Source organism: Saccopteryx leptura, chromosome 12 (assembly GCF_036850995.1).
Source record: "Saccopteryx leptura isolate mSacLep1 chromosome 12, mSacLep1_pri_phased_curated, whole genome shotgun sequence".
NCBI lineage: Eukaryota > Metazoa > Chordata > Mammalia > Chiroptera > Emballonuridae > Saccopteryx > Saccopteryx leptura.
This window is the reverse complement of record NC_089514.1, coordinates 16,406,411-16,420,420: the sequence shown is the minus strand read 5'-3', so window position 1 is coordinate 16,420,420 and position 14,010 is coordinate 16,406,411. Positions and strand designations below refer to the sequence as shown.

The following is a 14,010-nucleotide window of genomic DNA, read 5'->3' as shown; positions in this document are numbered from 1 at the left end:
GAGAGGGACCTAGGGAAAGGTAAAAGCTTGGACTATAACTTCACAGACTTCAGGTGGGTTAAGGGAATAAGGTGGGGATACTTCTTAGCTTCTAGGGTTGTGGTTTGGGCTCTGCTTCCTGTTGGCTTCTCTTCTAGGTAATCATTCTCTTCCATGGACCTCGCAGTTCTACCTCAGACGTGTCTCTTTCCCAGGGGCTGCCCTTAGATGTAAATGCCACCAGGTGTTCAGAGGAAGAGGGCAGAAAAGGAATGCATAGGGGCTGGACAGCCCTTCTGTCCTGTCAGTGTTTGCCTCGGCTGGGCTCCTGTTCTGTGTTGTGTAAAGCCCTTGCCTCTTCTGGTGCTGCTGCTTTCTTGCCCGATGGGAGGGAGGCAGAAGGGCAGATGTAGAAAGTTCTCTTTTCCCCCACGTAGTACAGACCTCCTCCCACTGGCACAGACGGTATTACAGTGCTGAGCACCAGCTGTCCTCTGTCTTTGCAGGTGTGTCTCAGAGTTTTGTGATGAAAAATTCGGGCTCTATTAAGTTTTTCTCTTGTCTCTGTGACATTTGTAGAGTTGCAGGCTCTCTTGTCTCTTACAGTATTTTAAGAAATGCTTTTAAGTACATACATATGTTTATGGTCTTTCCTTAATTGGAATTATTTGTGTATTTTAACGTGTAGTTTATTTTTATTAAGAGGTAGGTCATGGGAACTTCCATGTCAGGATAAAACTTGAGTGATTCTGATTTAAAGTCAGAGAAAAGTAGAAAGTCAGGACTTTCTACTTAATTAAGAACCTTAGTATATAAAGCTTTCTATTTGTAACATTAATTCACTTAGTAAACTTTTAGTATTTTTTTTTTTTTTTTTTTTTTCATTTTTCTGAAGCTGGAAACAGGGAGAGACAGTCAGACAGACTCCCGCATGCGCCCGACCGGGATCCACCCGGCACGCCCACCATGGGGCGGCGCTCTGCCCACCAGGGGGCGATGCTCTGCCCATCCTGGGCGTCGCCATATTGCGACCAGAGCCACTCTAGCGCCTGGGGCAGAGGCCGAGGAGCCATCCCCAGCGCCCGGGCCATCTTTGCTCCAATGGAGCCTTGGCTGCGGGAGGGGAAGAGAGAGACAGAGAGGAAAGCGCGGCGGAGGGGTGGAGAAGCAAATGGGCGCTTCTCCTGTGTGCCCTGGCCGGGAATCGAACCCGGGTCCTCCGCACGCTAGGCCGACGCTCTACCGCTGAGCCAACCGGCCAGGGCTAAACTTTTAGTATTAAGAGTCCAAATAAGCCCTGACTGGTTGCTCAGTGGTAGAGCATCAGCCTGGCGTGTGGATGTCCTGGGTTTGATTCCTGGTCAGAGTGCACAGGAGAAGCAACCATCTGCTTCTCCACCCCTCCCCCTCTCCTTCCTCTCTCTCTATTTCTCTTTTCCCCTCCTGAAGCCACGGCTTGGTTGGAGCAAGCTGACTTGAAGCACTGCGGATGGCTCCATGACCTTGCCTCAGGTGCTAAAATTGCTTGGTTGCCAAGCAATAGACCAATGGCCCCTTGTGGGCACAACATTGTCCAGTGGGGGCCTTGCTGAGTAGATCCTGGTTGGGTAGCATGTGGGAGTCTGTCACTACACCTCTCTCCTTCTCACTTAGGAAAAAGTGAGAAGTTCTAGGTAGTTTTATACTTTCATGTCTTATTCTAAGTTTTATTTATACAATTCTCAAGGCTAGGGATTCAACATGCTACCTTTCTGTCTGTCAGGTTCTAATACAGTGCTTGAATCCTAATAAACAGAAATATTTCTCTGCAGGACTTGTCAACCTCTTTAGAAGCAGTATATGGACAAGCCAAAGAATGGACAAACTCTGAAGAAATAATTAAGAAATTTTGTGACTGGAAGTGTGCTAAAAGAAAGGAGTTCACCAGCGTTAGAAGCCAAACCGAGGTTTCTCTACAGCGTCTGGTGGCATGGTTCCAGAGCACCTTACAGGTAACGAGAGCTCTCGCCCAGTGCCGTGAACCAGGGAATTAAAACAAATCCAAATGTAATTTACCTCCTTTCTAAGAGAGAAGGGAGTGGGGAGAGAGAGAGAATGAGAGAATGAGAGAATGAATATGAATGAGAACGTGTGTGCTGGGATGGAGGAGAGAGGAGTTGACATATTTGTAGTCTCTGTTTAAGACATACATGAGGAACAACTTCAGCCGGTCTATAGGTATAAGATAGTATTACTGGAGTTTATTAAAGGTAGTGTGTATTTTGCAGCTATAGTGTAGAGATAAGTGTATGTAAAAAGATAGGTGCTTTAGTGTATAGTGGAGCTTTACTCTTTTAAAAAAGAAATTCTTTATTTTTTCACTTACAGTTGACATACAATATTATATTAATTTCGGATATACACCTGGCAATTAGAAATTATATAACCTACTAAGAGATCATCCTGATAATTCTTGTACTCATCTGACACCATATGTAGTTGTTAGAATATGATTGACTCTATTCCCTGTGCTGTGCTTTACATCCCCATGACTGTTCTCTAACAACCGATTTCTACTTCTTAGCCCCTTCACCTTTCCCCTCGTCCCGCCAGTCTCCCTCCCATCTACCTGGTGGCCATCAAATGTTCTCTGTATCAATGAGTCTTTTTCCCTTCTGCTCATTCATTTATTTTGTTTTTTAGATTTCAATTGTTGATAAATTTGTATTTATTGCCATTTTATTGTTTGCATATTTATCTTTTGTTTTTCTTCTTTTTCTTAAAGAAGATCCATTAGCTTTTTTTTTTTTTTTTTTTTTTTTTTTTTTTTTTTTTTTTTACAGAGAGAGAGAGAGTCAGAGAGAGGGATAGACAGACAGGAATGGAGAGACGAGAAGCATCAGTCATTAGTTTTTCGTTGCGCATTGCAATACCTTAGTTGTTCATTGATTGCTTTCTCATATGTGCCTTGACCGTGGGCCTTGAGTAGACAGAGTAACCCCTTGCTTGAGCCAGCAACCTTGGTCTCAAGCTAGTGAGCTTTTGCTCAAACCAGATGAGCTCATGCTCAAGCTGGCGACCTCGGGGTCTCGAACCTGGGTCCTCAGCATCACAGTCCGACGCTGTATCCACTGTGCCATCACCTGGTCAGACTAGCATTTCATTTAATACTGGTTTGGTGGTGGTGAACTCCGAAAGCTTTTCTTGTCTGGGAAGCTCTTTCTTTATCTGTCCTTCAATTCTAAATGATAGCTTTGATGGGTAGAGTAATCTTAGTTGTGGGTCCTTGCTTTTCATCACTTTGCATATATCCTGTCACTCTCGTTTGGCCTGCAGAGTTTCTGCTGAGAAATCAGCTGACAGTCTTTTGGGAGCTCCCTTGTAGGTAACTAACGGCCTTTCTTTTACTGCTTTTAAGAGTCTCTCTTTGTCTTTAGTCTTTTGCAAGTTAATTATGTGTCTTGGAGTGGGCCTCTTGGGTTCATCTTGTTTGGGACTGTCTGTGCTTCCTGAACTTTATATGTCTGTTTTCTTCATCAGATAAGGAAGTTTTTTGTCATTTTTTTCAGCTAAGTTTTCAGTTTCTTGCTTGCCTCTTCTTCTCTATGGCACCCCCACAATGCAAGTGTTGTGCTTGAACTTATCCCTGAGGCTCCTTACACTATCTTTGTTTTTTGGATTATTTTTTTCTTTTGCTGCTCTGATTCGGTATTACTGTTTTCCTATGTTCCAAATCACTGATTGATTCTCAGCTTCATCTTTTATGCTGTTATTTCTCTGTAAATTATTCTTTATTTTATAGTTAGTGTATCCTTCATTTCTGAGTGGTTCTTTTTTATGGTTTCTGTGTTCTTTTTCATGCTTTAGAAGTTTGTTGAGGTTCTTACTAAATTCTTGAGCATTCTTTTTTTTTTTTTAAGTTTTTAAATAATTTTATTTTTTTAATGGGGCTTGAGCATTCTTATAACCCTTGTTTTGAACTCTGTATCTGGTAGTTTGCTTGCCTCCATTTCATTTAGTTTTTTTTCTGGAGATTTCTCCTGTTTTTTCCATTTGGGACCTGTTTCTTTGTTTCTGCGTTTTGGCTGCCTCCCTGTGTTTGTTTCTGTGTATGAGGTAGAGCACTTGGTAGAATGACCTTGTGTCGTGGTGGTTCTGTGGGGCCCAGTGGGCACTCCAGGTGTGCTCCGGTATTGGCTGTGTGCACTGTCCTGTGGTAATGAAGCTTTGATTGATCTTCAGTTGTCTCAGTGGGAGGGACTGATCCACAGGCAGACTGCAGCTGGCTGTGAGAACCGGCTGTGACTACAGCAGAGGAGCTGCCGTGCTAGTTGACCCTGTGGAGCAGAACTTCAGCGGGGCCCTGGTGCTCTCCGAGTCTGCTCATGGAGGTGGTAGGGTTGTACTCTGGTGTGCTCTGCAGCTATTCACTGGGTGCACTGGCTCTGGGGCCTCCCGGGAGGTGCATGGCCACCCACTGCCTGGGGCCACCTGCATGAGCTGCAGAATGATCTGCAGATGGCTGCCACTTGGGTGGCTTGGAGATGCTCAGGAGAGGCCACGCTGTGAACCAAGGCCAGCTGCTGCTAGACTGGGCCTGAGGCCACTTAGTGAGAGGTATGGGGTACACAGAGGCCAGAAATGGCATGTTTGAGAGATTTTAGGAAAGTTCAAAGTATGAGACAAGAGAAGTCATTCTTATGGAAAAGCTACTGGAAACAGCTTGGGTGGGCCCACAGATTGGTAGTGCAGGGTCTCAGGAATTCACAGTAGGTGTGGGGGGAGGGGAGGGTGTGACTGTGAGCCAGGTTGATGGAGACTGAAATATGGCATCTGCCTTTTGGCCCTGTAGAGAGGAGTCTCAGAAAAGGAACAGTGACCTTTGCTAGTACTTTTGTCTGGCAGAAAGCTGTCTCTCCAGCTGTTGCCTTGATGCTAATAATACAGTTACTCCCTTTATGTCCTGGTTCCTTTGAAGCTGGGTCCCCAGTGCTGGAGCTCAGAGGGTGTGAATCTGAGTAAGTCTGCACATGGGCCCTTTAAGAGGAAACTGTTTGGGACTTTAGCAGCCTCCCTCTCAGCAACAATTCTTGCTGTTTTGTTTGTTTTTTTAATTGAGAGGCAGGGAGGCAGGGAGGCAGAGAGACAGACTCCCACATGTGCCCTGACCAGGATCCACTTGGCAAGACCTATCTGGGGCAGCTACTCCGTTGCTTGGCAAGTGAGCTTTTTCAGTGCTGAGACGAGGCCGTGGAGCCATCCTCAGTGCCCGGGGCCTATGCACTCAAACCAGTTGAGCCATGGCTGTGGGAAGAGAAGAGAGAGAGAGGAAGGGAGAGAGAGAAGAGGGTGGAGGAGGGGTGGAGAAGCAGATGGTTGCTTCTCCTGTGTGCCCTGACCAGGAATTGAACCCAGGACTTCCACATGCCAGGCTGATGCTCTACCACTGAGCAAACTGGCCAGTGTCAATCCTTGCTGGTTTTTACAGCCATGAGTTATGGAGACTTCTTTTCCTGGCATTGGAATCGTGGGCAGGGGGACCTAATGTGGGACTGGGACACCTCGCTCCTCAGGGGGACCTCCATAGCCGAGATATTCCTCCCAAATTTTATCTGCCACATACGGGTGTTTACCAGCCTGTTTGGTGTCTCCCCTCTTCCTCCAACCAGTCTCGTTGTAGCTTCTTCTTGAAATACATAGTTGTAGGACTTCCATTCAGGTCAATTTCAGGTGGTTCTGGATGATGGTGGTTGTGTAGTTTAGTTGTATTGTAGTTTTGATGGGGTTGTGGGAGGGTGTGAGGACAGGCAGCCCCGGGTTATGGATGAGATAGGTTCTGTAGGTTTGTTCTTAACTTGAATTTGTATGTAAATTGGAAGAGGTGCATTTACCTATTAAGTGCAACTTAGCTATTTGTTTTAAATAGTATTTATTTTGACCTTTCTGTGCATATAAATACTTAAATATTTTCAAACCTACAGATCCTATCTTGTTCATAACTTGGGGACTGCCGGAACTGCATTTACATATGCTGCCATAGTGACTGGAAGTTCTCTTTTTCCTTCTCTAGCAAGATGTGATTAAACATCATTTGGCTAAGTAGTCATGCTTAATATGATTTGTTACTTGGCAGTGTTTAAGTCTTTGGTGTTTTAGATATCTTAAATATCTCAAAGATATCTAAGATGGAGAATATTAATCTCAGTTGATATTAGATATTAGAAATGGTGCTTTATATATAATTTTTTAGTCCTTGTTTATTATTACAAAAATAGCATGTAATTTTTTAAGATGCATGGGCATGTGGTTTTTTTTTTTTTTTTTTTTTTTTAATTTTCTTTTCTGAAGCTAGAAACGGGGAGAGACAGTCAGACAGACTCCCGCATGAGCCTGACCGGGATCCACCCGGCACGCCCACCAGGGGCGACGCTCTGTCCACCAGGGGCGACGCTCTGTCCACCAGGGGGCGACGCTCTGCCCCTCCGGGGTGTCGCTCTGCTGCAACCAGAGCCACTCTAGCGCCTGGGGCAGAGGCCAAGGAGCCATCCCCAGCGCCTGGGCCATCTTTGCTCCAATGGAGCCTCGGCTGCGGGAGGGGAAGAGAGAGACAGAGAGGAAGGGGGGGGTGGAGAAGCAAATGGGCGCTTCTCCTATGTGCCCTGGCCGGGAATCGAACCCGGGTCCCCCGCACGCCAGGCTGACGCTCTACCGCTGAGCCAACCGGCCAGGGCCGGGCATGTGGTTTTGTAAAGTGTACTCAGAACTTGAAATTTTAGCCTAATTTTGTTACTGGTATTTTGTTCTTCTGTCTGCTCTACAACTTTGTTAGCAAGGGCGAGGACACCCAGGATGTTATTTATCTTATGAATTTCTAGCTTTATTTTGGGGAAAAAAACCTTTATTCTCTAGCTACTTCTTTGTTTTTTGGAACTCCCTAATAGATAATTAACATAACTAAGTTATTGCTTTATTTTTTTGTTATTGATCATAATTGTCTTTTTGTTTAATCAGTATCCTTTTCTTTCATTTCCACAGTTATTTCCCAAATCCAGATCTACATAATCACAAATCTGAATACCTGAAATCAGAGTGACTGTGACTTTTTATGTTCAGTATTATAATTTGGGCCCCTGATTATATTCTTAGCAAGTTATTATCAAGTTTATTTCCTGACAGAAAATACTTTTGTTTTTATGATGAAATGGAACCATTTGGGTTTAGTCTTTAACTTAATTGCCAGATTACTAACTAGTAGTAACTCCTCAGTGAATATCAGGTGTAGTCATATTTCTTCTTGTTCAAGAGCTAACATTGCCTGCTTAATCCCTTTCAGAGTTAAGCTTGTTCTCTGAGCATTCAAGGCTTTTTACCAGTTTTTACTCAGACTGCCTCCTTTGCTGTTTCCCAAAACATCTTGGTCTTGTCTCTGTTTTTTTTTTCCTCCATACTTCCCCTCTGTACTGTTCTCTCACCTTTGTTAACTACTAACTACATTTAAAAAATCTGTGTGGTTTTTTTTTAAGGCACGTGATGTATCTACCTTTTAGTTCTTTTCTGGTGCGTACATAAGTTTTCTGAGGGTAGTACTTTATCTTTGTTGGGTACCCTTCTTTCCCGCCACATTGTTCAGGGCACAGGCGAATGCTCTGCTCCTGTTATAAGGACACAGTACTAATTGAAATAATTCAATGAGATACTTCATACCTTTATTTTTGCAAATGAGGCTTTTGATCTGTCTGTGGAAGAATCACTGACTTCTGAGGACACAATTGATAATATTGATGATATCCTAGAGAAGACTGAGTCAAGTGTCTGCAAAGAGCTGGAGCTATCTGCGATTGTGAGTATTGATATTTATTGTTGCTTCCTTTGAAGCAATAGGGTTTCTATTGCTAGTTAAAAAGTATCAGGACTATTCATAGCTTTTCTCTTATAGGCCTCTTTGAAATGGTAATATTTTCAAATTCTAATCCAAATAAAAGGAAAATCTCATTCTTTCACAGTGATATTTTTAGTTTAATAAGACATTTCACATTAAAAATACACTAATGTTTAATTCTAGGAAAACTTCTCTTAATCTAAATGTATCAGCTCTCTGTATCATTTGATTCTTGAGTTCATCGTCCCTAATGACTAAGAAAAGACTTAGAATTTGTGAAAACTTGAAGTAAAATTTGTGAGAGCTTTGGAAACAGATGCACAATAGCTCCATTTCTCTGTTGTGTATATTGTGTGTTGTTATGTCAAGTTAAAGATTAGTGTAGCTAAGAGAGGATTTTGTAATGTTAGTATTGCTCACTGTTACTCTTTCCCAGTTTTTTAGCTGCTTACCAAAGTCTCAGTGGTAATGTTCTTTATTTTACTTGTTTCTTTTTACCTTTTGTGATTTTATTTATATTGGCATTAAAATATATACATATTACTATATTCCTTTATTCTCAAATAGTCCTTATTAGATGGTTTTGTCAGACTTGATTTTAGAAGTGGTTGTTAATAGATGATTTCTAAAAATAATTTTGTGTTGAAATTCTGTATATTGTTTAGTTCCTGCATTTAGCATTGTAGTATCCCTGATTTCCTTTGATGTTTTTCTCTTCCAGACAACTCTAAGGATAATAGTGTCATGGGTATAAAATTTCCCATATGAACATCTTTATTAGTCTTCTGTCTAGAAAAAGATTTGTGTTTAAGAAATATTTTGAAATGGATATAGAAATGTGTTAAAGGCATCACTTTGAAGTTTATCTATTCTTGAAATTTTTAGCTTTTGGATACTTCTCTGTCTGTAACTCCATGTGTGTGATCTCATTTAGGCGCAAGGTGATGCAGATAAGGAGATCATTTTAAATACATATAGTCAAGTACTGCATAAGATCCATTCAGAGGAAGAGCTTATTGCCACAGTACAAGCCAAGTACAACAACAGTATGGAGGTTGGATTATGTTTTATTTTATTTGTCTTACATATTGAGGCTTTGTGTTTTTTAATACTTAAACTTCTCTCGAGTAGTTTAGTGCCCAGTATGGAGGTGAGTTATTCGTTGCCAGCAGGGCACAGAGGCCATTGTTAGCTGGAATAGAATTAAATTCACCCCGCAGCTCTCTCGCCTCTCAGCCTTCATATATGAAGAGGGTTAGAGTCTTGCTCTGGATTAGATTTTGGCTTAAGGAAGTGTGGCTGGTTTGATTTTCTATCCAGACTACTAAACGTTTTCCATATTAGCAATAAGGCCTTTTCACTTTCTTATCATTTATATGTTTACTGGAGCAGCACTCTTAATTTAAAAGTTATCTTTTGCAGCCTGACCTGTGGTGGCGCAGTGGATAAAGCGTCGACCTGGAAATGCTGAGGTCGCCGGTTCAAAACCCTGGGACTGCCTGGTCAAGGCATATATGGGAGTTGATGCTTCCATCTCCTCCCCCCTTCTCTCTCTCTGTCTCTCTCTCCTCTGTCTCTCTCCTCTCTAAAAATGAATAAATAAAATAAAAAAAAATTAAAAAAAAAAAGAACAGAAAAAATTATCATGGAAAAGTTATCTTTTGCATTCACAACTTGGCTCGCTGAGGCAAGAGGCCTAGCTTCTGGCCTCTCTCAGCTTTTGAGAGTCTTCTTCACTCAGCTTAATCATTTCTAGCCTTTCAGTGAGCGACGTGGTACCCTTCTGTCACGTAGAGGCCATTGTGAGGTTATCAGTGGGCCTAACTGCAATATTGTGTCCCAAAAAATAATTGGATGTAGTCTTAACATCTAATACAGAGAAAAGGTTAAATGGCATACATATGTATGAGGGATGATGTTTTAGTCACTCAAAATGACTTATCATATAGGACAATGTTCATGATATACCATTAAGTGAAGAAAACATTTTCGATTACAGCTTACAAAATGATACAATGCACATAATATGCATACATACATACAAGTCACAGCACAGAAAGGAAATACAGGCACACCTCGTTTTGCTGTGCTTTGCTGTACTGCACTTTGCAGTTACTCTGCTTTTTAAAAATTGAAAGTTTATGGCAAACCTGTGTCACAGAAGTCTACTGGCACCATTTTTCCAACAGCATTTGCTCACTCCATGTTTCCTGTCACATTCGGTAATTTTCATAATATTCAAATTTTTTCATTATTATTATATTTGTTAGGGTGCTCTGTGATCAGTGCTCTGATACTCCCACTGTAACTGTTTTGGAAGGGCCACAAAGCACGCCCATGGAAAACAGTACACTTAACCAATCGGCGTGTGAGTTCTGACTGCTCAGCCAATCGGTCATCCCCCCCCCCGCCCCCCCCCCGTCTCTCTCCTTCTCCTTGGACCTATTGTCAACTTTTTTATTTCAACCCGAATTCAGTAAATACTAGTTGAATCTTAATAAAGAAATAATAAATTGTCAATCAGTGACTGTGTTGTCTGTCTCTTTCTCTTACTTAGTTTAAGAAGCAGATTACCAAATGTTTAAATAAGAGCCCCAGTCTGGATCACTTGCTGTCTATTAAAAAGACACTGAAAAGTTTAAAAGCTCAACTGAGATGGAAATTGGTTGAGAAGAATAATTTGGAAGAAGTAAGCAAACAGTTCTTACTGAACTTTTTATGTACCTCATTTTACTTGGGCTCTGTTTTATAAAAGTAATGAGTAAATGTACTCTTTAAAATAGAATCATTATTCACATGATGTCTTATATATCTTTTTTCCTCTGGATATATAAATAAAATTATTACATTAATAGTGTAAACATTCTCCCATGTCACTAAATGTTCTTTAAAAACAGTTTACAGCCCTGGCCGGTTGGCTCAGCGGTAGACCGTCGGCCTGGCGTGCGGGGGACCCGGGTTTGATTCCCGACCAGGGCACACAGGAGAAGCACCTATTTGCTTCTCCACCCCCCACCCCCTCCTTCCTCTCTGTCTCTCTCTTCCCCTCCCGCAGCCAAGGCTCCATTGGAGCAAGGATGGCCCGGGCGCTGGGGATGGCTCCTTGGCCTCTGCCCCAGGCGCTAGAATGGCTCTGGTCACACAGAGTGACGCCCCGGAGGGGCAGAGCATCGCCCCCTGGTGGGCAGAGCGTCGCCCCTGGTGGGCGTGCCGGGTGGATCCCGGTCGGGCGCATGCGGGTGTCTGTCTGTCTCTCCCCGTTTCCAGCTTCAGAAAAATACAAAAAACAAAACAAAACAAAAACAACAACAAAAAAACAGTTTACATGGCTGCCTTTGTTTTTAGTAACAGATATCTTTGAATAATTTGAAAAATTCTTTTGGTTTTTATATAATGTTATATAATGTCTATTATAATAACAAGCCAATGACATGCAAAGTGATGGGGTATTCTCCGAAAGATAGAATTTTGTCATAAAGTATTTTTAAAATCTTTTTAATGGCTGGGCATACTATTTTTTGTACATATTTTAAGTTGTTTTTATATGATAATAGAACTAGAAGAATTAAGATATTCTAATCTAGACTAGCCTCCTTCCTTAGGCTTGAAATTTTGTGAATTCTTAGTGTTGCCTTGGTAACTCGATTTCCATACAAAATAGATTTATATTATGTCTTTTTTTTTTCTTTTTCTTTTTTTGTATTTTTCTGAAGTAAGAAGCAGGGAGGCAGACAGACTCCCGCATGCACCCGACCGGGATCCACCCAGCATACCCACCAGGGGGCGATGCTCTGCCCATCTGGGGCATTGCTCCATTGCGGCGGGAGCCATTCTAGCACCTGAGGAGGAGACCATGGAGCCATCCTCAGCGCCCAGTCCAACTTTGCTCCAATGGAGCCTTGGCTGCAGGAGGGGAAGAGAGAGACAGAGAGGAAGGAAAGGGGCAAGGGTGGAGAAGAAGATGGGCGTTTCTTCTGTGTGTCCTGACTGGGAATCGAACCCGGGACTTCCACACGCCAGGCTGACGCTCTACCATTGAGCCAACTGGCCAGGGCTTATGTCTTAATCCAATTTGAATTTGCTCTGTTTTTCTTTGGAGCACATAAGTAGAACTAATGTGATTTAAGAGTTTTCTAGGCCCTGGCCAGATGGATCAGTGGTAGAGCATCAGCCCAATGTGTGGATGTCCCAGGTCTGATTCCTGGTCAGGGCACACAGGAGAAGCGCCCATCTGCTCCTCTACCCCCCCTCTTCCTCTTCCTCTTCTTCTTTCTTCTTCTTCTTCTTTCTTCTTCTTTCTTCTTCTTCTTCTTTCTTTTTCTTCTTCTTTCTTCTTCTTCCTCCTCCTCCTCCTCCTCCTCCTCCTTCTTCTTCTTCTTCTTCTTCTTCTCCTTCTTCTCCTTCTTCTCCTTCCTTCCTTCCTTCCTTCCTTCCTTCCTTCCTTCCTTCCTTCCTTCCTTCCTTCCTTCTCCTTCCTTCCTTCCTTCCTTCCTTCCTTCCTTCCTTCCTTCCTTCCTTCCTTCCTTCTCCTTCCTTCCTTCCTTCCTTCTTCCTTCCTTCCTTCCTTCCTTCCTTCCTTCCTTCCTTCCTTCCTTCCTTCTTTCCTTCCTTCCTTCTTCTTCCTTCCTTCCTTCTTCCTTCCTTTCTTCCTTTTCCTTCCTTCCTTCCTTCCTTCCTTCCTTCCTTCTTCCTTCCTTCCTTTTCCTTCCTTCCTTCCTTCCTTCCTTCCTTCCTTCCTTCCTTCCTTCCTTCCTTCTTTCTCCTTCCTTCCTTCCTTCCTTCCTTCCTTCCTTCCTTCCTTCCTTCCTTCCTTCCTTCCTTCCTTCCTTCCTTCCTTCCTTCTTTCTTTCTTCTTCTTCTTCTTCTTCTTCTTCTTCTTCTTCTTCTTCTTCTTCTTCTTCTTCTTCTTCTTCTTCTTCTTCTTCTCTCTCTCTCTCTCTCTCTCTCTCTCTCTCTCTCTCCCACTCCTATAGCCATGGCTCAAATGGAGTGAGTTGGCTCTGGGTGCTAAGGATGGCTCCATGGCCTCTGCCTCAGCGCTAAGAAGAGTTTGGTTGCTGAGCATAGAGCAACGCCCTAGATGGACAGAGCTTCTCCCCCTAGTGGGCTTGCCAGGTGGGTCCTGGTCAGGGTGCATAAGGGAGTCTGACTTGCCTCCTCTCCTCTCACTGAATAAAAGAGAAAAAGAAGATTTTTTCCAGTTTCATTGTACTCTGAACTGTGGGAAAAAGTGTCTTACTTTTGGAGAAATATATCTAACTTTGAAAATACGTACCTTTTAAGGTGGCTTATTATTGGAGTCTTTGTGAGTCCTATGTTGTCTTCTAGTAGACATAGCACACATTTACTCATTTTTTAAAAACCAATCTCATGTAGAAAACAATTCCAGGCAATTTAGTTGTCTTCTGCTTCCTGTTTTTTTTTTTTTTTTAATTAAAAAGTTGTTTTCTATTGATTTGAGAGAGAGAGGAGCATCAACTCAGTGTTTCACTTAGTTCCATTTAGTTGTGTACTTACTGGTTGCTTTTTTTTTTTTTTTTTTTTTTTTTTGAGAGGCAGGGAGCGAGCGAGCGAGCGAGAGAGAGAGACAGGAACGTTGAGCTGCTCCTGTATGTGCCCTGACTGGGAGTTGAACCTGCAACCTCAGCTGGGAGGGATGATACTTTATCCACTGTGCAGTCCAGCCAGGCTGGTTCCTGTTCTTCACACTTACTTTGTAATGTCAGTTGGTCATTGGTCATCTTTATCATAGAGAAGTTCTACAGCAAATTAAGTGATGAGAAAAATTTATGTAATTTATTTTGTCTTTATTTTTTATAATTTTTTTGTAGGTTTTGGAAAGTTAGTATTAGAATAAGCTAATACATATTTATTTAACAAGTGTTAGAGAGCCTATTATTTGCTAGGTACAGAAGAATATATCGAAATCAGACAGAGTTATTTGCTAGGGAAGCTGCATTCATTCTTATTAGGAAGATGTATTTTCAGTCTGACAAGCCTGTAAGGTCTTTTTTTCTTTTGATTAAAGTCTGATGACTATGATGGATCTGAAATTGAAAAAATAAAACAAGAAATAACTCGGTTGCGTAATAGCGTCTTTCAAGAAATTGGTCGTGAGCAGGAGGAATATGTAAGTATTTGATTCTTTGAAGTTTTGAATTAGTTTGTACTAG

At 42.3% G+C, this 14,010-nt stretch overlaps 1 protein-coding gene across 2 annotated transcripts in view; it reads left to right on the top strand.

Moving 5' to 3' along the window:
* STK31 (serine/threonine kinase 31) overlaps positions 1 to 14,010 on the top strand; it is an 80,057-nt gene that overhangs the window by 43,559 nt on the left and 22,488 nt on the right. For both annotated transcript variants that reach the window (XM_066354013.1, XM_066354012.1), the window contains exons 11-15: positions 1,791 to 1,970; positions 7,682 to 7,798; positions 8,772 to 8,891; positions 10,395 to 10,526; positions 13,866 to 13,967. In XM_066354013.1, coding sequence (XP_066210110.1) covers positions 1,791 to 1,970; positions 7,682 to 7,798; positions 8,772 to 8,891; positions 10,395 to 10,526; positions 13,866 to 13,967 — 651 coding nt within the window. The remainder of the gene's footprint in view (positions 1 to 1,790; positions 1,971 to 7,681; positions 7,799 to 8,771; positions 8,892 to 10,394; positions 10,527 to 13,865; positions 13,968 to 14,010) is intronic.